The sequence below is a fragment of the Neovison vison genome, chromosome 6 (assembly GCF_020171115.1).
Source record: "Neovison vison isolate M4711 chromosome 6, ASM_NN_V1, whole genome shotgun sequence".
Classification (NCBI taxonomy): Eukaryota; Metazoa; Chordata; class Mammalia; order Carnivora; family Mustelidae; genus Neogale; species Neogale vison.
Window position 1 is genome coordinate 116,707,776 of NC_058096.1, and position 23,762 is coordinate 116,731,537.

At 50.5% G+C, this 23,762-nt stretch overlaps 1 protein-coding gene across 1 annotated transcript in view; it reads right to left on the bottom strand.

Moving 5' to 3' along the window:
• The window catches only part of XXYLT1 (xyloside xylosyltransferase 1), a 157,636-nt gene that overhangs the window by 65,773 nt on the left and 68,101 nt on the right, over positions 1 to 23,762 (bottom strand). The window contains exon 3 of the mRNA XM_044252038.1: positions 2,197 to 2,329. Coding sequence (XP_044107973.1) covers positions 2,197 to 2,329 — 133 coding nt within the window. The remainder of the gene's footprint in view (positions 1 to 2,196; positions 2,330 to 23,762) is intronic.

Below are 23,762 nucleotides of genomic sequence, written 5' to 3' on the forward strand. Positions count from 1 at the left end.
TGGATCTAAAATCTTTCAGAGATTTCTTCTGAGAAGTCCAGATAATTAAATTGATTTAAGTTTCACCATTAATGAAATCCTGGATCTACAAAAACATAAATTCTGGCCAATACTGTTTAAATGGGATCACATTTCCATTTCTATTACGCAAGAAGATTCCAAACCAGGGCTTGAAGGCCTCACGGCTCTGACTGGATTTAATCAGGAGCCTGGTGTGAGTATTCTGGGGGACCCTGGCCCTTAGGAAGCAGTGAGGAGCCCAGCAGCAGACCAGCAGCCTCAGGACACAGGAAAGACCATGAGGAGACGGTGAGGGTGGGAAGAGTAGGATCACAGTGCTGAGTCGGGGGAGGGAGGTCTACGGCACACCAGCTCCCATCCTCAGCTGGAGGAACCCCAGCCCCAAGCATAGGGAATTAGCATGGAGGACACTGGACTCTGAGTTCAGTGCTCCTTCCACTGCTTCTAGGTGTTAAATCAAGAACCCTCAAGAACCCCTGATATAAGGTCCACCTTGTACAAAGGGGAGGGAAAAAGGTGCTAAGGCTGCTCTGAGTTGAAGTGGCAAGTGTTTACCTAAACCCTCCCCTCCAGTTGCCTGCAGACTGTGAGGCTCTGCCGTGTGACTGGGGGACAGCCTGGGAGAGGATGACGTCAGGGCGAACAGCCCACAAGGCCCGGGAGTTATCAGCCCATTCAGAGGCCTCGCAGGAATTTCCTGTTATGGGATCTGTGTCTTGCAAATAGTCACAAGCAAGCAAGCTGTCACTCTTCCCCACTTGTTTAGGGGAAACACGGGCTCTGGGGTCACTAGCAGCCTGTGCCCCGCAGCTCTCCAAAGACAGCCTGGCTCCAAGAATGCCCACAGGGAGCTGGAGGGAGGGTCTGCTCAGACAACAAAGGGCGGGCCATCCCAGGGGGATGGTGAAGTTCCAGCTCTAAGCAGCTAGGTTCTGGGTGAGCTCTGGCACTACCGGGAGGAGGATCAGTCAGCAATATGGAACTCTCCGGACCCAGAACCATGGGTCTAGTTTTAACAAACACTTCTAGGTGTCTTTTCCTTTTCTTCATTTCCACTGTAAGGCATACAGTACACACACAAGACAGGACACTGAGGTACTCCAGCAGCACCCTGCGCTCAGATCCTCCTACCCACCATGTCCCCACCCCTCCGTAGGGAACACCAGGCCGGTTTGGGGGATCATCGCTGCCTTGGTTTTCCTTATAATTTTTGCCACATGGCATGCACCCCTACAGATTACAGTTAACTTTGCGTGACAGGGCGTGTGTCCACTGGCTCTCTGTGGTTCTGTGTGGTACTCAGCTGGATGAAAAGATTTTCTTTTTTTTTTTAAAGATTTTATTTATTTGTCAGAGAGAGACAGGGAGAGAGAGTGAGCACAGGCAGACAGAATGGCAGGCAGAGGCAGAGAGAGACGCAGGCTCCCTGCCGAGCAAGGAGCCCGATGTGGGACTCGATCCCAGGACGCTGGGATCATGACCCGAGCCGAAGGCAGCTGCTCAACCAACTGAGCCACCCAGGCTCTTTATCCATTCTGTCATCTACGGACAGTTAAGTCATGCCCAGTTTCTGGCCACTGCCCACAATGCTGCAGTGAACATCCCTGAGCATGTCTCCTGGTTCTCAGGTGCCAGGCTTCTCTACCACCCATGCTTCACGACGAAGCGCACGGCATCACGCTGGAGGCTTTCTTCACAGTGACGAGGTGACCCCAGCTGGGGCTCCAAAGCCGTAAGGCCTTCCCCTCCTCACGAGACACTGATACACTGGTTCTGCTCAGACAGAGGAGGGATCACTGGTGACTCAGAGGCCAAGAAAACCTTGGTTGTCACCAGACGAGGCAATTAAAGCTATACAAAGCCTGATGTTGTAAAATTCTGATCTTAACCAGAACCAACAACCCAAGCAGCTCAGCTTTCTATGAGAAAAAGGCTCCAAACTCCCCAAAAAGAAGGAGGCAGCAGCTACAGTTGTGGGGCAGTCCCACCTGCCACACTAGTCACCATCTCTGCAATAAGGACAAAGGTGTCTCTAAGAGATTTAGTGCAGATTAAGAGATTTAAGACTGTCTACAAATAAATCTCCATCTGCCGTGGGAAGCCGGGCAGGGGAAGGAGATGAGGGGCTAGAGAGGATCCTGGACGCCACTGCCCCCACAGCTGCCACAAACCTACCTGTACACCGGCTGCATCTCTCTCGCTATGCCGATGATGGCGCCTGGCAGGAAGTTGTCAAACTCCTCGAACAATTCCCGGATGTTGGTCTTGTACTTCAGGTCCAGGTCCAGCTGAATTATCCGCAGGATCTCTGGGGGGAAAGAGAAAGAAAACAATAAGACGCAGACACACATCCTGGGAGGCTCAGCCACGGGCAGAAAATGAGGTGGGGGGTGGGCAGAAGCAGATAACCGATGACTATGGAGGTCCTGGAATGATGCAGAGCTGTCACTGGAAACAGAGGCCCTTCCTACCTCAGTGACCCACTCTGCATCGGAGTCTTCATGAACTGCCCGCCCCCCACCCTGCCTCTTGCACACATGCATTTTTTCTAGAACAAGGAGACCATATGCTCTACCTCGAGCCCACTGTCCTGGTGTACTTTCAATAGCATGCCGCTCCATTCTCAAAACGAACCAGCCTGGATGCTTGGATGATGGATACCCTACCGAAAGCTCAAAGCTTACAGGTGTTTCTCTGTGGGGCACAGGTGGTAAATGACCCATGAGAGAGAGGGCTGGAAACCCGCCCTGACTAGTACTTTCTCAAACCCAGACATGGGCCAAGTTCAGAGGCCGACAGCACCACTGAAAGACCTCGGACATGGTTATATTTTTATTCCACTGTCTGAGAGACAAAGTGAGCTATAATTAGCCAAACTGAGTCCTACAATTACCCGGCACGTAAGTGCTATTTGCTTCCGTTGCCTCCAGATGACTCAGGGAGAGGAGGGTAGAGGGAGGCACCGGCTCTGTTCTCTCCTCCTCCTTCCCCCCGCCCCCCCCACCAAGCCTGACTCAGCTCCTGTGTGGCAGTGGCATCAGGGGACTGGACCCGGCTGCCCAGGACCCCTATCCTGTCCCCCACCAAGAATGACACACAGGTGGCTGGAACCAAGAAGGGAGGAACTTGGTGCATGTCATGGGCAGGGCTGCAGGGGCTCCAAGGAGGGGGTGCTTTGGGTCAAACAATGCAGGAGAGAAAGCGCTCCACACTGAGGAGAGGGCCTGAGGTGGGAATCAGGACTCGCAAGAGCAAGTTCCAGCTTTGCTGCTGCTTACTTCTGGGACCCTGGGAAAATGACTTCCCAAAACCTTAGCTGTCCCATTTGTTCAAGTGGGAGTGATCCAACGGGCCCCCTGAGCCTGTGATGTTGGGAAGATGAGACAACAAATGGGAAATGTCTTGCATTCAGGCTGCAGAGCACAGCAGGAATCCAGCATCTGGAGAGCAGGGAATTCACTGATGCCTGAGGCAGTCAAGGGAGACTTCATGGAGGAGGGAGGCGTGGGCTGGGCCTTGACACCTGGGCAGGGGTGGACAGCTGAGGCTCAACGACGCCCACCAACACCCACCATCAGGCTCTCCCCAGGGCATGACGACGGTCTGAGGACAGGCTGTCCAGGGAGGCTGTCTGAAGACAGGGACCCCATCTTTGGCATCTCGGCCTCCACTCAATCATACTGCAGACCTTGGTGGTCAGTAAACACTCAGGAATGTTTGTGGAATTCAATAGGCATTCTCTAAATTCGTTTATGAAGAAATCATAGCTTATGATTCCAGAAAAACTGATTCATTTGTTCTTGTTCTCTTTTCCTTTGTGGCACAGAAAAAGAACATTAGTTGACGTCCGACGTGAGTGTTTTGAAAAAAATGAGCTACACTAGGTGAGAATCCAGCAGCCCAGGCCAGAGGAAAGTGAGGGGGGTACCAGAGCCAGACTTCTCTGGCCCTGCAGGAAAGGGGTGCAAGAAAATGGGTGGGTGATCAGGAAAGGTTATGACTCAGGGGTCCAGAGGTTGGGAAGCCGCTGTGGTGACTTCGCTCTCTCCCAGAAAGCTGCCCTCCACCAGGAGTGGAGAATAGGGATAGGCCACAGGGCAGAGCCTCAGGGCATCTGCTGCTCTCAGAGGCAGTCTTGGGGAACAGAGAGAAGGAGTCTGATGGCGATCTTAGAGAAGAACACCGTGTCCCTGGAGAGGATGTCTAGAAATGAGAGTCATAGTCACCAAGAAGTCACATTGGGGAGGCCTCATAGCACACATGCCCCCTCTAGCCACTTTCCTTTTCTTTCTGCCTGACTCCTGTGCCCCAAGCTCCCACATCCACAGTACGCACAGTAGAGTGGAGCACTAATGAGACAGGGACGGGAGGGCACCGTCATCATCCCAAGGAGAGAAAGGACGTCATCACAGATTCTATCAATGAAGGGAGACAATGGCATTTAGCCAGATGATGGGGAGGCCTGGGGAACGTATGGTGGGACTTCTGAGGCACTGACAGGGCTATGGAGAAAGGGGTTCATGTCATCCTCATGGCCCCAGGGGTACTTTCAATGCCACCAATGACAGCCACATGGAGGCATCCTTTCCGTGAGTGGTTCTTAAGCACCCAGCATTGCACAGGCACGAGCTTATTTCTCCTAACCACCCAACAGGCTGAGTTATTCCTATGTTCTGGTGAAGAAACAGGCTTTGAAAAGTTCAAAACGACAGCCCACAGTTGCGCAACAAATGAGTGATAGGGCTGGGATCTGAACCTCAGTCAGTTTCACGGGAAAGCTCAGTGACCCTTTCCAGTGGAGCCCGACTCCCCTCTCACCAGAGAGAAGCTCCTGGGAGGCAGCCCAGCACCCCTGCTACCCACACAGGGGCACACAGAAGTGCCAAGGGTGTTGACATACAAAAAGCAGAGCAACAAGCTGGCCAGATGTGAAATTTAAGTGAGGTCTTCTATAGGCAAGCATTTTCGCTAAAGCTAAAGAAACTCCCAGTGGCTGAGAGGCCAGTCAGCCAGCTGGTCGCCTTCCTTGAAAGCCTACTATGTGCTGTGTGTACTCCCTGGGCTTTCAAGGTCATGTATATCCAACCTATTCTCTGAGGAGCAGCCCCAATGCCTCCTTCCCTCCCCCACCTGGACAGGCCCTGGTCAAGGTTGTGGGCACTGACACCTATGTCCTGACCTCACCACCTTAGCCAGACAGAGTGCTCCTTGAGGGCGGGAATGGGCTGGGAGGGCAGAGCTCTGGCCTTGTCTTAAAAGCCCATCCGTAAATCTGAGCACCTTCCCTGCCCTCTAGGACCAGCTGGGAGTGAATCCAGAAAAGGTCACGTGTAGCTCTAAGCCACAGGAATTCAACATGCTTTTATAGCTTTAGAACTCCTCGTTTGTTGAGTACCTTAGTTTGCTAAAAGGTGCTGATACTTCTATCAACAGAGACCTTCCCAGATGAGGTGACCTGGCTAGGAGCAAACTCATTGCTTCCCACTGATGTGAAAGGACTGGCCTGTTCCTACCTTTCCAGCTGAGGCTGGGAAATGCCCCCTTCTATCCTGAGAGCTGCATCGTTGTGCGGGCATCTGTCTAGGCGGTCATTCTTTTATGTAATTATGAAATAAGATGCCAAGTTGTAAATGTCACTGCTAGAAAGAGGAAGATGCTTACCAGGAAGGCTGGAAGTGATTAGGGTAAGATTCTCTTAAAGGGCCCTGTTCCTCTGGCCTCTGGTCCCTGCTGTCATCCTCTCTCTGTGGGAATTACATGGCGGTGCTGATAGGCCCTTCTGAGGGTGCAATAAGATTGGTATATGGCAGTGACAGCCACAGTGATGGCCCAGAGAGGATGCTGGTTGGTTGGAGGACCGCTGTAATGACGGCACTTAGGACCACTGAGATTTAAGGAATAAATAGGTGAGAGAATTGACTCCAAAGGGATGAAATCAATAAAGAATGGGGAAGAATGTCCCAGAAAAAGGACTAGACATCTTTAAAATTCAAAACAGTGGCCAGCATCCAGGCCTACCATGTCTACCATGTCAGAATCCCATGAGAATGTGATAAAAAAACAAAGAGGACAGAATAATCTAGGATAATAGGTCTGAAGGAAGAACCAATCTACCCATTACACAGATGGGGCAACTGAGGACCAAAGAAGAAGTGGGCCTTGTCAGGGGTCACACTGTTGAGCTAAGTGGCAACACTGATCCCAGAACTCAGGTCTCTGATGGCTTATCTAATGCTCTCATGTCAGTCGGTGTTCCTTTTCCACTACCCACTCCCATTATGGGTCATAAACTCCTCAAATCAGGGAACATCGTGGCCAGACTAGTATGGCCCAAAGGGCTGTGCACAAGACTAGCCAGGCCTCCAGTGCAAGGAGCTCATGGAGGGTCTGCCTCTCACACCAGGACAACGAAACTTGAGGATGAATAGGAGTAGCTAAAGAAAGATCTCCATCATCCACATACTGGATAGCCAGCTTCCAGGAAATTGCTCTCCATATTCCCATACTACCATCAGGCATGGATCTTAGAGAACAAACAAAAACAACAAATCTTTGGGTTTCTTTGGGAACCCACCTTGGGCTGCACTACATTCAAAGGGAGGCAGGAGCCAGACTTCACAGCCAAGGGCCACACCATCTCCTGGTGTGAGAACAACCACCACCAGTAGTAAAACACTGTCCCTGCACTTCAGCCTCTGCGCCCCCAGCCTGTCCATCTTCTGTTCTGGCTGGACCTGTTCACTCCCAGGAAGAGGGTACTGTGACGTCCAGTCAGCTGGATGAGGGGTCTTCCCACCAGCTCCTCAAATCTTCAAATCTTGCCATGTCTGTGTTTAATCTCAAAAACGAGGAATGAAGGGTGTCATTTTCTCAGATAGGAGGAAGCTTCCCCGTGTGTTAGGAAGAGTCCTGCATGGGCACCATCCTCGGGTGAGCACCAGCACTTAAGCTGGCAGACCAGGCCCCTCAGGGGGATGGCAGGATGCAGAGGCGCTGCCAGCAGTGTCACCTCTCGGGGCAGCTCTCAGAACATGGCCTCCCCTGTGGGATGGTCGCTTGGTAAGAGATCGGGCAAGCCAAGCCAGGCCACTTCAGGAAGCAGAGGAATTGTTGCCTCTTGGGTACAGAAGGTGGTCCGGGGGTCCTGGCTGAAACCCCCAACCACAGGACTGACAAGTGTCTGACCGTAAGACGGGAGCCACGGAGTTATGTCAAGGCAACATGAGAAAAGATGCTAAGGATCTAGGTCTGAGACCTATTTCCTGTTGAACTTCAACTCCAGGGGTAAAGTAAAGAAGGTGGTACTGTCTTCGAGAGAGGCCCCATCTGCTCACCTCAGCCTCTCATGCTGCAGCCTGACTAAAAAAATGGTCCACTCCTTCCTAGCAAGTGCAAAAAGGAAAGACGAGACCACAAGTGCTAGCTAAAGAGGCAGCTTTCAGGACCTGGAGACCCCAGATCTGGGCAGCACTGAGGAAGTTCCTAACTGTGCAGAGGTGTTCTCGGGGTTCGGGAGGCCCAGCCTGGCAGGGCCCCGGGAGCCGTTCACCACAGAAGGCAACATGCATAACCTCAGAACCGGCTGGGAACTTCCCAAGTCAACATTCCCCTGTGGAAAGGCTTGAGACAGCTCATCATCAGCCTCCAATTAAACCAGTCACAAGGCATGTCATCTGACCATGGATGGAATTACAACCCAGAGTGAGTAATTAATGATCGCCAAAAACAAACAAAAGGGGGGAAAGAAGCTTCCTTTCCTCTCTCCTCCTTCTCCTATCCCCAGAAACCATTCCTGGTAGACGCGTCTTTACATGCACAAAACAACACACAACAAAAGAGCCCGGGAAATTAGGAAAAGACAGACATGCTTGGGTAAGCCTATAACCCTGGGCAACAAACAGGCCTTCTCTGAGGGGTAGAACAACTGTGCAAGCGCCTCCTTTCCCTCTGTCTGGAAAGAGCATCAGAGCTTCCCAGAGATAAATATTTACAATGCACCAGAGGGCTTTCAGCTCAGAACACCAGGCCTAGCTTTCCACTAACCAGGAGAGGGTTCAGGGAGAAGGGGACACTGTGACAACCCAGGCTCTGTGAGGTGTCATGAGGCTAAGACTCCGGAAGCAGCTGCTCAGAGAGGAAGCTTGACTTCTCACCGTCTGCCTAGAAATACGGCAGCCATCGGCCACCTACTTCATCAGCCTCTAGGGCTTCTTCATTGCCGTTGGGCAGGACTTCTGGCTGCCAGGGGCCGAAGGGTCACTGAAAGGGGTAGATACCTCCTCTAACAGGAGGAGGCCCACAGCCCAGGAGAAGCCGTGCTGAGGCCTGAGGGACAGGCCCAGTCCCAATGCACCATGCCAACCCCCTCCCCCGACCCCCTGGACTGGCCTCTCCTGCTGCAGGGTTTCGGGTGATCATGGCAGACTCCCCACCCCCCCCACAATGCACTGACCCCAGCTGTGTCCCCAAGGGAATCTGTACTTGGAATGGGCTGTAGTGGCTCTCTTATCCAACCGAGAACTTGGGTCGCTTTCCAGCTGGGCTTTTCCCAGTGCCCCCAAAGCCCCCTTCCCCACTCCTTTCACCCTGTAAGGCCCAGCTGCAGGACAGCAGGCTAACTAGGGGGGAAGCTGCCACCAAGCAACACGGTGGAACACGCCAAGGGTCCGAGGCCTTGGGTCCCGACTCCTGGGGCTCCTCTAGCCTGGTCAGTCGAACGGTCCCTCCCTGGGAGCAGAGAGGGTGTCTGTGTGTCAGGACCAGGATGGGGGCTTTCCACTTGCTGGTGCAGCTCAGGAAGTTGCACTACATTTTCTGCTGGGTGGGCGTCAGTAGCTCCTGTGTTTGGAGGAGAGACCTGAGGCTCAGAGAGTCTGGGCAGCTTGACGAAGGCAACCCTTGACTCGAGGAAGCATTGGAGTTGAGATCACAGACTTCCTCACTGGATAGTGTGTTTGATCCATCACACACGGGTTTTGGAGAAAAGCCTTTAGACATCCCCAAGTCCCTTTTAAAGTCCCCCTACTTTTATTTAAACACAAGAAATGCTGCCACATCAAGGGCAAAAACATCAGACATCTCCAGGCCACCCTGGCGTGGTGACTGGGACTTCTGTGGGCAGAGAAGGGGCTCCCACTTCCCACAACCATCCCCCTCAAGACCCTCAATGCGGTGAGCTGGAGAATTCCTGGGGTTCCCTTTCACTGAGCAGAGACCAACAGAGAAACTTCAGGGAAAAAGGGGGTCCCACACCACAGAAGTTGAAAGGAAGTTTTCAGTGATGATAGTCAACCTGTGTAAGATGTGTTATTATATTCATGTAAGCATCCAAATACTCTGAGATGGGCATGATTATTTCTACTTGACAAATGAGGAGGTAAAGAACCTTGGTAATCGAGATCACATGGCTGGGAAGCAGTGGAACAGGGACTCACATCGAATCTGCCAGGCTCTAAAGCCCAGACCTGCTCTTCACCCCCACATGACCCTACCCTCCGGCCCCCAGATGGCCATGGACAAGGCCAGCTCGGTTCTGCTGGCGCTGCCCAGCAGCAGAGCCCCCGACTCTCCTGGGACTCCTCTCCGTTTTCCACGTCAGTAACCAGCCCCTGCCTCTGAGGGTGGAGGGAAGGGAGGAAACGGAGTTCCTAAGAGTGATTTATACAACCTGTTAGCAGCACTGGTAAAAGGTTTGGGGGCCAAGGGGTTGAAATTAATGACCACAGTCAGTTTTATGTATTAGCTATACAACAAATTCTTTCTTCCAGCCCTCCTCACTCGTTCTCAAAATTAAGCATGGAAAACTGACTGTGAGCTATGGGCCAGCTCTCACATTTTTTACAACCATCGCCTCCTGTTTTGCGGACAAAACAAAACAAATGATTATGAAAAGACACAGTGTTTGCTCCAGCGCTGGTGTGACATGTGTCCCCTCCCTCACCCCTCGTGCCTTCAGTGACTAGGTATATAAATCACATCCTTTAAGCGAGGACAGAATTTATTTCCAACTTGGCTGAAAAACTTTAGGGACGTTTATAATATATGACAACCCATGCAACACCTGGTCCCCATTTTCCTCTCACTGCTATTGCCAGTACGAAATTATAGCTCAGGCACTTTTGTATGAATTTCAGCCTGCAGAGGAAACTGGATTCTAGATCTGGAAAGCAGAATGTCCCCCTTCCTTTCATTTCTATGGCACAGCTGTCCGTGGCCCCCGCTGACCTCTCCATAGCTTAGAGCCCTCTGGGGTCTGCTAGAGATTTTATTTTTTATCTGCAAGAGCTCAAGCCCTGCTTCCTATTTGGGGCACAATCACATTCTCACTTTGTTCACCAGCCTGAGATGGATGCCTGGTCTCTGCTCTTCACCAGCAGGCTTTTTTTCATAGACCCCTGGGGATGGCAGCTGTAGCAAGCAGTGCTCTTTGGGCAGAATTAACAGGTGTTTTCTGAAAATAGCGATCTGGTTACCATGGGTCTGCCTGAATGGTCACAGATCAACTTTCCAAATGGCTCACCCTGAGGTTGTTTATGGGAATTGTGGGGGCTCCTGTTTCTAATCTCCTCTGTCCTCTTTTACCTCCCCCAGCCACTTTTTCCCCTCTTTCCCAGCATTCGTGGATTCATTGTAAAATTAGGAAAACTAACCATGCAGCTCCTCATCCCCATGCTTTAGCTCTGGCACACACTCATGCCCCTAGCCCCGCCAGCCTGTTCAGGGCCTGTCCACCACAGCCCAGTCCCGCAGGCCTCCTCAAACGACAATGGCCACAACAGGACTGACTGCTTACATTTTTAGAGTACCCAGCAGTGTTCAAAGTGCATTCCCGACTCACAAAACTCTGTTATACTTGAGCTCACTTAAACCTTCCCATAACCCTCAGGGGCAGGTGCATCTGTGTGGGTCGGGTCCAGCTGCTATAACAGAAGACGTCAAGCAACAATGGTCCGAATAACATATGAGGACCAAGTTAAGTTACCCAGGTATTACAGGACTCCTTTGGAAAGCTCTCAGAGGTCCTGGCCCCTTCTACCTTTCCATTTTGTTACCCTGGGTCTGGTTTCCATTCTCAAGGTCACTGCATGGTGCAAAATACCAACTGGGGCTCCAGTCAGGCTGCTTTCCAGACAACAAGGAGGAAGACAGGGATAGGTACCCGCCCTAGTCCCCTGCCATAAAGCAGACCCTTTCAACAACCTTCCTGGAAGTCCCGAATTTAGTCACTTGGCCACACCTAGCTGCCAGGGAAGCTATGAAATTAATGCTTTTACCAGGCATAATGCTGCTCCCAATAAATGGGATTGGCTTACAAAGGAAAAAGGAGAGAACAGACAGAGGGCAGCAACCAGCAGTCCTTCCACTGCCAGCACATGGTAATTCCACCCACTCTACAGATGGAGAAATAGAGGTCCAAAGGATTAAGTGCTGCTAAGGTTCCACTGTCAATGATGGCAAAGAGGAACCAGGTGCATGTCATCTGACCCATATCCTCATTCACAAAGTCCCCTCCTTTGCCGCAGCAGAGCTGTTGGAATGCTCCTGCCGGCACGCCTGTCCACTCACCTTCCAGATCTCCGCTCAGCCCTCACCTGCTCCTTGCTGGCGGACAGGCCCACTGGCCCTGGGCTGCCAACCCTCAAGGACTCCAGTCCCCCACCCCAGGCCTCATGCTTCCTTTCCAGCCCAGCTGTCCACCCAGTGTCCCAAGGTGTCTCTTAGAATCCACACATGGTCACTAGTAAGGGGAACCTCGCCGGAGCTAGCCAGACTGCAGCGAGCTGGGCAGACCCTCCAGGCAAGGTCGTAATCCCCAAACAGTCTCTGTCCTCCTGTGGGGTTCTGGGAGCACCAAACCTCCCTCGGGGGTGCCCGTGCAAGGACAGCTGCTGCCTCTGAACTCTGTTTCTGGTGACAGGCCTCTGGCATGGCTGGCACGTTGTTCCATCCTGGAGCTGAAGGCACACTCCATGCACACTGCCTAGTCATGTCCTAGGCCAGGACACTGCCCCAGCAGTCCCGGCCACCCAAACACGAACAGTCTGGCACTTTCTCTCACGTCTCTCTCACGTCACTAATAAAATCTGTATTTTGGCAATTCTTCCTGGTAGGAATGGTGAATCCTTTACTCTTTCCTAGGGCTCAACTTCCTGGGGCCTTTTCACCCCGCAGACTCATCCTTCCCTTAGTGGGTTTCTGCAGCCCACCACTGCCCTCAGAGGCCCAGATCACCTTCTATACCCTCTCCAGTGGCACAGGGCAGAAGGACCTGCCACCATGACCGGGGCATGCTACTGAGAAGTCTGCACAAGCAGGACGAGTGCAATCAGGCTGAGAACAGCCAACCCTCCCCCAAGGAGAAATAGCAGGTTCTCCCAGGACTGTGGGGCAGCCGTGGGGAGAACAGCCCACCATCACTCCTTGTGCCCAGAAATCCACAGTACAGCAACTTTCACAGATAAAAACGAGTCTCTCCATATGGGGAACCCAGAAATACCTTTCTGAGATTTATATGTGAAGACCTACCCATTCCCTTCTGCAGCAGGAGAAAAAAAATAGGGTTTTAATCTTTTCGGGAGCAGCACCTGTGGCCCCGTGACAGTTTGTAGACTGACTTGGCCAGTGGTCAAATAGCTCTTCAAGCTTCCTGTCTCCTGAACCAGGCCTCTTGCCAAAATGTCATGTTATTTTATTGATTCTTATGCTACCAAAAAAAAAAAAAAAAAAAAAAAAGCGAACGATCTATCATCGCCTACAAAATGAGGTTCCAAAGGCCAGATCCTGAGCTCAGTATTTTTATGTGTTTTACCTCACTTAATCCTTACATGTAGAGTTTACGGTCCTCATTTTATGGGTTCTCCCACCAAGACAGTCTGCGTTTCAAGGCTTTCATCCCTGTTTCTGAAGGTTAAGGGGAACCCCACAGGAGCCCAAGTCTGCTGGGTCGTAAGAATTACCCAAGAACAGGGAGAAGTCACAAGACTCCACTCTTACTTCCATTTAAAATACAACTTCACTTTTCTTTGGAGCAGGGCACTCCAGAAACCCTCTTCTAACTCATTCCCTCTTCTAACTCTACAATAGAAAAGATTCTGTCTACTGAACTGTACCTAAACACTAATTAATTCATTTCTCTGTTTTAATTAAATTTTAATTTTATTTAATTAACTAGTTTCTATTTTTTAATTAAGTAGAATTTAAGTTATTTGTTTTCATTTTTAATTAAAGACATAAAATATAATACCAAACTGACATAACTATAGATAATAGCAAAAAAGAGAGAGAGAGAGAGAATTTAGGCTCTAAGATATTTCAGTATGTATTTCCTAGGAAACAAGGCCACTACCACCAGATCCAGGAAATTAACATGAATACATCACTGCCATTTAATCTATAGCCCCATACAAAATTTTCTAATTGTGCAAAAACAAAATTTGTGGCTCAGGATGACACAGAGTGATCCAGTCTCCTCCGCCTGAAGTTGTTCTGCAGTCTTTCCTCATCTGCCATGGCCTGGGACAATTTGAGGAATACAGGCCAATGGCTTTGTAAAATCTCCATTGAGGCGCATTTGTCTAATGTTTCCTCACAATGAGAATCAGGTTGTGCATCTTTGTCAAGAACAACAGAGAAGTGCTACTATGTTCTTCTTTCTCAATCCTGTCAGGACACACAGTATGTCAATCTGTCCCATTACTGATGATGTTAATTTTGATCATTGTGAAGCTACCACTTGTTCTCTAGAACAACAGCATCATGGAGGGAAACATTTCAAGACTATGAAGATGTCCTCTTCCTAAACAAGTCTGACTCTTCTCATCTGAATAAAGGATTACTATAATGGTTATCACCAAACAGGGACTTTCTAATGCCTTCATTCTCTGTGTTTATGAACTGGCATTCCACTGCAAAGAAGAAGTTTCTAGGGTACCTGGGTGGCTCAGTTGGTTAAGCAACTGCCTTCGGCTCAGGTCATGATCCTGGAGTCCCAGGACCACGTCCTGACTAGGGCTCGCTACTCAGCGGGGAGTCTGCTTCTCCCTCTGACCTCTCCCGTCTTATGCTCTCTTTCACTCTCTCATTCTTTCACTTGCTCTCAAATAAATAGAATGTTTAAAAAAAAAAAAAAAACTTTCGGGCATCCCCACTTACAGCAGGTCATGCCAACCTTTCATGACTGGAAGGTTCTGGTCCTACCCGCCACAAGGGTCCTAGACAAGGAGGGAGCATCAGGATTGCTGTGATTGGGACTTTCGGTCCATCCTCCTCCAAGCACCTAACGGCTAGGGGGCTGCGGAACAATGACCCTCTTGAAAAACTTCTAGCAACACCAGGCTAGAACGCCCTGGTGCATTCTCACAAAAATAAATAACTGAAGAGAAAAACAAGTATCACAGACAGTTTCAGAAAGCAACACCACCCACCCTGGCTTTCCTCCGTTTTGTAAAACAGGAATACATGGGCTCTACCTTACTTAATGAAATGTGACTTAGGAACTTTAGGCAAGTTCCCTAAGTGGGGCCCTGGGGTGGGAGCTGGCTCACAGGTCTGAATTTGCCCCTATATCCAGCCTTGAACAAGCCACCTCCCATCTGGGCATCGGTTCTCCCAGACTGTAGACACAGGAGGCTTAGAACAGATGCCCTCCAAGACCCTTCCTGACCCTGCCACAAATGATTCTGAATGGAGGTGGCCCTTTTCCCTCACTTATAACCCAGCAACTTGTTCTCAGAAGAACACAAGATACATAGATCAGGCACGAAGATAGACCTTGCTGTGTTGACCTCAGCCGTGTCAAGCCAAGCAAGCCCCCCACTATGTGCCAAGTATCAGGACAGTGTGAGAGAGGTTTGGAAATGCAGGACCTTGTTCCTAGCCTCAAAAATTGCAAATATAGTAGCATTTTCATGATACATTCTCTGCAGCTGCCACAGCCACTGCTGTTTCCAACATTCCTTATGATCATTTTCCATGGTGGTAAATAGTACATATGAAACTCACACTGATTTAGTACCTACTATGTGCCCCACACTAGAATACTTTCAAATCTCCCAGTTTCCATTTAACATATGTGAGAACGATGGTTTTGTGGCCAAAGAACCCGCCCAAGGTCATACAGCTCATGAGTGCTGGAGCAAGAATGCACACAGCAAGTATAAGTGGTTCTAGAGTCTGAGTCCCTTTAAACAGGTTTACTTCAAAGTCTGCCCATACCTGTGCCAGTTTATCTGGTGCTGATAACAAACTACCCCAAAAGTCAGCGTCTTCAGTGTATGCTTATCTCCGTGGTTCTATGGGTCAACTACGCTTACTGGGTGATTCTCCCAGGTGTCTCTCTTGTGCGGATGGTAAAAACAGCAGCGGAGGCTGCCATGGGCCAAAAGCATGGGGCCAGACTGGACGTTCTCTATTACTCACACAGCTAGCAGTTGCCACTGGCCATTGGCAAAGAGCACTCCGCCGGGCTGTCCACTGGAGCACTTTCACAAGGGCACTCCCCGGGGGTTTGGCTTTGCCCAGCATGGCAGCTGGATTCCAGGAGGGAGCGTGCCAAGAACAAGTGTTTCAAGAAACCCAGCGGAGAGTATGCAACTCCTGGTGACAGCCTTGGAAGTCCTGCTGCGTCACTTCCACAGTATCTTGTTTGTCTAAAATGAGTCACAGGGCCAGCCCACGTTCCAGCAGGGGGACCACATGAAGCTGTGAGCACTGGGAGCCATGGCTGGTGAGGAGGTCATCTTGGCACCCAGCTACACAGACCACGCCCCACAGTGGTGTTACAGATTATCAACATTTCTTCTTTATGGTTGTCTACATTTCTACCATCTGTATGTATTCTTTCAAAATCCCTGAAGCAAATTACTATTTTGAAACATAATGTTATAATACATATGATTATCACTATGTCCAATATATATATTTTCAGGTACTTAGTGTATGTATATATACATATGAGACAGGAAGAAAATGTGCATTTAAAAAAAATACTTCTCATCTTCTCAAAATGAACATGTATTGCTTTTAAATTAAAAACATTTTTACACTTGATCTTAGCCAAAAGGCCAAGAAGCGATTAACTACCTCATAGAAAATATCCACTTTCTGGCAACATATATCAGATTTAAGACATCTGCCATGACCTCAAGATTCTTTTAGGATTCCTTCTCAAGTTATCCATTTTTATAATCTTTTTCCTAGGATGAAGTCCGTCTAGAGATTTCTGCCTTCCTCCTATACTTCACCATAAGGTAGCTTTCTGGATTTCCAAAGGGATTTTTTTTTTTTTTTTTTTTTTTTTTTTTTAAAGAAAAGGTAAACAACAACCTGGGAGTACTTTTATCTGATTTTTTTTCCCTGTCATTTATGTAAGTATATTTGTGCTCTATTTTCCACATCTCCTCTTGCCAACTACAGCTTGGAAATCCAAGGCCAATGGCAGGTACTGTGGATAACTTAGCAGCTTAGAAAAGCCCTCAAGTCTATGGTGAGTCTTTCTTTCAGAGGTCAATTTGCATTCTCAGAGCTCCAGGCCTGGAGGAATCCAAAAAAGAGTGAGCAGCTGTGAAGATACACAAGGATATTCAATCACAACCTGGAAAGTTCGGTCAACCCTCTGCAGTGAGGGGGGTTAGCCTGAGGCAGAGTGAGCCCCTCTGGTCAGGTAAATGACTGTGAAAACATCCCCATGGAAAATGGGGGCTGCGGGTAATAGAGCTGCCGCTGTCCCCAAACAGAGAGCCTCCCTCTGAGTCATGGCACCAAAGGACAGTGGTGAACCTGGAGTGGACGTCTGGCATTGAGTTTGGAGAAAGCAGGGAATGGGGGCAGGAGGTGTCAGGAGTGGGACTGAGTTCTCCTGGCAGGTAGGCTGAGCCCCGCCCTGCCCTGGGGTCCCACTACCAAGCCCACCAGCAGAAGCAGCTCTGGGAGTCTAAGAGGCTGATTCGTTGAATCATTCGGCACTATTTTTACCCAGTCACTTTCCAACCATAAACCCACATTTCAAATTTCATTGTTTGGGGTGGATTAAGAAATTCTACTTGGCCTTTCGTGTGGTTTAATTTCCTGCATGCCTGCATGAAGGAAAAACTTGAGAATTTCGATGGAAACATGACATTTTAACCTTTTCTTGGCAGGAGAGCGTCCAGATTTTTGGTGTCTCGACTGTTGTCCAAACCTACAACGGATTCAGCAAGGAGGCCTGGACCTGCCCCGTTCTCTCTCTACCGAGGCAGACAGAGTTTCCCCCGTGGCAGTGTTTATGGCCTGGCTATTGGCAGACTAGGTCGGGGCAGATTTGTTATGAATCTTCCAGTCCATTATTGAGAGCTGACGCTGCCTCTGTTCAATTCGTGTAACAGTCAGTTGTGACATGCTCAGTCATCAATGAGCCACACCCAGGTGCAGAGTTTGGTAACTGTCAGTGACAGCAGAGTCAAACAAGCTTGAAAACGAGTCCCAAATGATTTCGGTTACAAAGCCGCGCATAACTCTGTGGTCACAGGAACAGCAAACACACACCAAAAAGAGAAGGAATGTTCCTTTTCTGTGGAAACCAGGATGAGTCCTGTTTTCTTTTCAAAACACAGTCACCTCCCCTCTTAAGTACAATGATGATGCCTGGTTAACTTTAATTCCTTTGATATAAACAGGCTCTAAAACTTCAAGATCTTCCTGATGGCCCAAAACACTTCTAGGTCAGGCAGAGCTATGATTTGCTGTTCAAGGATGCAGCCCCCTTTTCAAAAGCAAAATCCAGAACTGCACCAAATTTTCCTTCTGTATCTCATGAGAGGCTTGACATGCTATAGAAAAAACAAAAAGTCAGTGTGGCTAGAAGTACGCTGCTGGGGAGCAGACACGCCCCCCAGAGGCTGAGAGCACGAGCACACCCTGCTTTCCCTCCTGGTCCAGGCGCAGCACCAAGCCAGGCCCTCAGCGTTCATCCCACCAAACCCATACAAGCCAGCAACACACGGCAGTTCTGAGACTCGGGCCATTGATCCTGTTTGTGATGGACAACTCTGCACTGTTTTGATTATCCAACAAGTATTTACTAGACCCCCGCTCTGTGCCTGGCGTTCCAGCCACTGCAGCTGGAGCAGGGAAGCCAGCCCAGGGCCCTGCTTTCATGTCCCTTCCGGTCTCGATGAGAGGACAGTAAATGCTGTGGAGAGATGCTGAGGAAGGGGATGCAACATGCTACGGTGAGGGCAAGTGAAGATGGGACAAGAGAGAAGTGAGGCCTGAACAATGGGGAAGGAGAAAAGCCAAGATCTGAGGAAAAGAGAGCCAAGGGAGCCTACTGGTGAACATCCACATGCAAGAGGGGGTGGATGTGAAAGTTGTGGCCGGAGCATGCAGTAGGCAGGCACGAGACCCACAGGAGACTCAAGCACAGTAGGAGGATGGCCTGACTGGGGAACCTTCCCCCCACCACAGAGCTGGCACTTCAATGTGCCTCTGTCCCCAGCCAGGGTCCTGGCCTCAGATGGGACGTGCCCCTAGGGCACCCCGGCTCTTAGGGCTGGGCTCTCCACAGTGAGGGTGCTCGACTTGAGAACTGTAACAGAGCTTCCCCATCTAGGGAACTGCTTCTGTCACCTAGTTTCTAGGAGGCTGGGGTACACAGACAGGTTCTGGTCCTGGCCTCAGCTCTCCTTTGTGCAATCACCAAAACAGTTCCTTTCCTCTCACTGACTACGCCAGAAAAGCCGGGGGGGGGTGGCCCCCTCTTCCACCCTCCCCCCATATATAAGTACACAGGAGGACTTAAGTGAAAGGGTTGTCAAGAGCAGGGAGACCAGACAAGTGGCCATACAAGCACTCCACACGGCCAGGCAGCCACTTGTAATGAAGGCCAGTGTGGGGAGGCTGTGGGGGTGAAGTCGTTCAATCCTCATTCAGTTATTAGTTGAATAAACATATGCTATCTGACTGATTAGGCAAAGCCAAACAGGGTGTCCGCCCTGGACCTGCTCACAGACTAGTGATAGAGATGAAGTAACAGCACCAACCAGCACCCAAGGACACCCATGCTCAGGGTCCGGGGTGCCGGGGGACAATGCTGGGGTGCCCCAAGCAGGCACGCTGGAGAAGACTTGGCATGCACTTGGGCCTTGTCCTAGCCAGCTCAGGCTGCCCTAACAAAATACCAAACCCTGGGTGGCTTCGCTCATGGTCCAAGAGGCCGGAAGTCCACAGCCCCAGTGCTGACAAGTCCACTTCCACTGAGGGGTCTTTTCCTGCCTTGTACACTGCCACCTTCCCCCTGCGTTGTCACCAGCCTTTCCTCTGTGCTCACTCAGACAGAGTCATGCTCTGGCCACTTTGCCCGCTTCAACAGGATACCAATCCTATCTGATGGGGCCCCACCCTTATGACCTTATGTAACCCTAATATCCTCCCAGAGGCCCATCTCCAAATACCATCTCATTGGGAACTGGGCTTCCACATCTGAATTTGGAAGCATGCAACTCAGTCCACAACAGGCTTTGAAACACTGGTAGGCACCAGAGGCTTCTCTGTGGGAAACAGAATTACAGGAGAGCCTGGCGTCAGCAAAGGCAGGGCCACGCGCTTGGAGGCCCTGCTCGAAGAGCAGAAAGCCAGCCAGTCCAGCTTGGGTGAGGAGTTGTAAGAAGCACGGGGGAGGTGAGACTGCTGGAAAGGAGGTCTGGGAGCAAGGGATAGCAGGGAGCCAGGGGCCTGACAAGGAGAGGAGAAGACAGACAGGCTCCGGCCTATGTATTGCAAAACCCTCCCAAGCTATGTGAAGGACCAGACAGAGGAGGGGGACAGTTAATGGGCAGCTGCGATCATCATGACGAGAGAGAGAGGCTCTGAATTAAAGCCATGGTTCAGACTGGTGAGAGGCTGCAGACAGAGGAGCTCAAGCTCTTCTGGGACTGGCTGACTGGAGCCCCGACTTGGGTCGGGGGGGTAGGAAACAAAGCTGAGGTCCCCTTGCCCGGGACTGCTTGGCCCATGTCCCTCTCTGGGCACCAAGAAAACCCCACACTCCCCCACCCCATGCCCAAGTCCAGGAACACAAACACTCCCATGTTCTCCCACCGCCCAGGGAGGAGGCCCTGGCCCAGAGCAGCCGTGGCCCTGTCCTGCTAGGAGCAGGGCCACAGAGGGCAAGGGCCTCGAAGAGAGGGTTTACAGATATAAGTGGGGGGTTCTCTCCAGTGGCAACTCATCTGACCAGCTTCCCTGAGGGCTACTTTGCTTCCCCTCTTACCCCCCGTAACAGAGAAACCGAACAAAGAATGGAACCAATGCTTACCAAGCACCCACTGCCCACCCCCAGCCCCCCACAGGGCCCTAAGAGAGGGCAACTCTTGGATGGGAAAGCAGGAGGAGCTTCCAGATGTTCTGGAACTAGACACATGCCAGTGACCCAACAGGCAGCATTCCTGATCCCTCATCAGTGGTTCTGGTGAGGCCAAGAAGCCAGTGTGGCTCACAGGGTCCCTGTCACAGTGGTCGGCCTCCCTGTGGCCCTTGGGTCATGTCCTCATCTGCAGAACAAGGGGTTAGGCCTGGGGGTCCCTCAGTCCCCTTCCAGTCCTAGCCCTACAACCACCGACTCAGTACCTACACCTGGGAGAGCTGATCTTAGCAGTGCCTGATGACAAATGATGTGGAATTTTCTGAGACTTGGCCAAAAGAAAAAAAAAAAAACACTTCCCAGGGCACACTCAATATATGCCTAAGAAACTGGCATGACACTATATTTTTATTAACTGAATTCTATTTTCTCGGTGATTAAAAGCATCATTTCAAAGCTCTTTCATTTTCCTTTCTAATTTTCAAACAGCCAGTGAGCTTCCCAATTCCCCAAAGTTCCTTCCTCCCACCATCCCCATTGCACCAGGCAAGCAGCTTGGGGTAAAAAAAAAAAAATGGCACCCAGGGAATTGTATTTAAAGGAATCTCTTTGGAGGAAGTGAGCTTCCCTTTACAAAGCAGGCACTGCTTTGCTCTCTACCAAGCACCTGCTTCTGCCAGAGAGTCCCTCCAGGTACCTGTCAGAGACCACCAGCCCCTTTCCTTGCAGAACAGCCACCAGCGGTCACTCAGGGGATGCCCCCCACAGGGGATGAGGGCACAGCAGCCGTGTCAGCAGGAATACTACCAGGTACAGCCTTTGGCTCCCTCACTTTGCAGGGGGTACAGTCACGAGCCAGGGGCTGGTTGGGAAGCCCATGGCACAAAAAGGACACGAGGTCGTGAGCCACTTCTCTGGTGATTGCCTTGTCTTAATGAAGCCTACAAGTCACTCCATGTCAGTGTCCTATAAACCAAGTCTCACAGTAGCCAGGAAACGCAGCCTCGCCATCACATGTCAAGAAAACCCCACACTCCCTACCCCATGCCGTCTTGAGTCGCCAGACCCTCAAAAGATACACCTTTGGGGGCGCCTCGGTGGCTCAGTTGGCTGAGGGTCTGACTCTTGAGTTCGGTTCAGGTTATGGTCTCAGGGTCACAGATTGAGCTCTGTGTGAGCTCTTGAGCCCTGCTCAGCAACGAGTCTGCTTGAGATTCTCTCTTTCCCTCTCCTTCTGCCCATCTCCCCCAAACTCTCTCTCTCTAAAATAAATATATCTTAAAAAAAAAAAAAAAAGATGTATCTTTCACTTCCCTCCCCAGGGCCCAAGGAGAGGGGTCCAGGATCAGGACCCTACAGACCAAGTCCAAGGATTTGCTTATACTCTCTTGCTCTAGGTACCCGATTATTTTTCTTCTTGGGACTTGTCACAATTCATAATTACATATTTATTTATTTACTTATGGTCAGCCTCACCCATGAGACTGCAGGCTCCACGAAGGCTTATACTGTGAGCACCCAGGACCGTGCTTGGCACATCTCACAACTATTGCTTTTTTTTTTTTTTTTAAGATTTTATTTATTTATTTGACAGAGAAAACACACGCAGACGGAGAGGCAGGCAGAGAGAGACAGAGGGAAGCAGGCTCCCCGCTGAGCAGAGAGCCTGACGCGGGACTCGATCCCAGGACCCTGAGACCATGACCTGAGCCGAAGGCAGCGGCTCAACCCACTGAGCCACGCAGGCGCCCACAACTACTCCTTTTATAAAGGAGGAAGTACAAGACTCCCCCAGAACCAGAGTCACTGTGAGATATCTACTAAGGAGCAGAGTGTCTCATGGGGGCGACTAGAAAAACAGCTATTCTATCTCAGGCCCAAAGAGGCAAACAGAAAACTCTTGTTGGAAAGAGGGGTGTCAGGCGAGGACACCCAGGAGGTGATCCTCAACCTAGGTCCTTAGAAGACAAGTGGCAGGACCTTACAAGTAAAAAGAGGGCCCACAGGTCAACAGAGAACAGGGCTGTGGCAACATACCAACCACACTGTCAGTGTTTCAGGTTTTTATGACCCAAGTAGCAATGCAGTCTGCATGGACTGAGCACCAGCCCTGGAGACAGGAAGAGAGACTGGAGCCATCAAGAGACATGTGTGAGAACAGGTGAAACCACCTGACAATCCCAGTGGGAATGAGGGAGGGAGGGAAGTCTAAGACAAGTTCTTTGCTTCTGGCTCAAGCAACCTATGATCTGCCAAGATAAGGAAAAGGCAAACTTAGGAGAAGACGACAATCAAGTCTGTGATGCGAGTTGACTCTGACGTACCTGTGGGACATTCAAATGGAGACCTCTGGGACCAGTCCTAATGGAAACTTTCTAAAAGTGGGTGTCAGGCAGATTCAGAGGCAAGGACGCTGCTAGTAGCACTCCTGCACCCTGTCCTCCTGGCTCCTTGCAGTCACAGGGCCGTCTAACCAGTTCTCGGGTTATGGACAAGGACCAGGAGTGATGGGGGTAACGTCTAGACTAGAACAGTGAGAGGCCACTGTACAGCCCCGCCCCTCTTCCCCTATGAGCTGTGAGTTCCAGGTGGTGAGGCTGCAGGATGGAAAAGCCTGAACCCCCGTGTTATCATTTGAAAGGAAGCTGTCCTCCAGAGCCCGAGAGCAATTTGTTTGGAGGAGAGAAAAAAGGTATGAAAGCACTGACATTTCAGGCATGTTTGTTACCGCAGCCCAGTCTAACGCAGCCTTACTCATGCAGATGATGTCAGCACATAGTAGCTCCATCAAGGCACAGATAAGGTGGGCCTGCAGAATCTTTTATCTGCCCACCCCCGTACCTAAAAGATAGGACATGATTTTAGCAACGGGATCACACTCCAGTAATGTCCTGTAAGGATGAAGGACACTCTTGCCCCACCCTGGGGTACATATCACAACCTCAAGGAGAGGAGGGCTACTCAGATCCTCCCCAGGTCATCCTGATATCTTCAGGCTCCTACTCCACTTGCTCGATCTGCAAGTAACTGGGATGAAATGCAGAGAAGCAGGTCTTGAAGACGAATCTGGGTTCTGTCACTCAGTCCCAAACGAAGCAATCCACACTCATGAACCATCAGTGTGTACCACCTCTGATACTCTGGGATTATTCAATTAGTTTATCATGTCTATCAAGCTCCCTCTCCTTCTCCATTCCCCCCATTTGGACATATGCCGAAGTCAGAGAGACTGGGGAAGTCGAGGAGGGCACGACATCAGTCTGTATCATACCACAGCCTGCGTGCACAGACTCCCTTATGCTCACCTAGTGACTCCGAACAGGAAAAAGACAGAAGTTTGCCACTGGAGTTGACAATGTGAATAAGTCAGGAAAAAGTGACTTTGGCGTCTTTTTCCTGACTTATT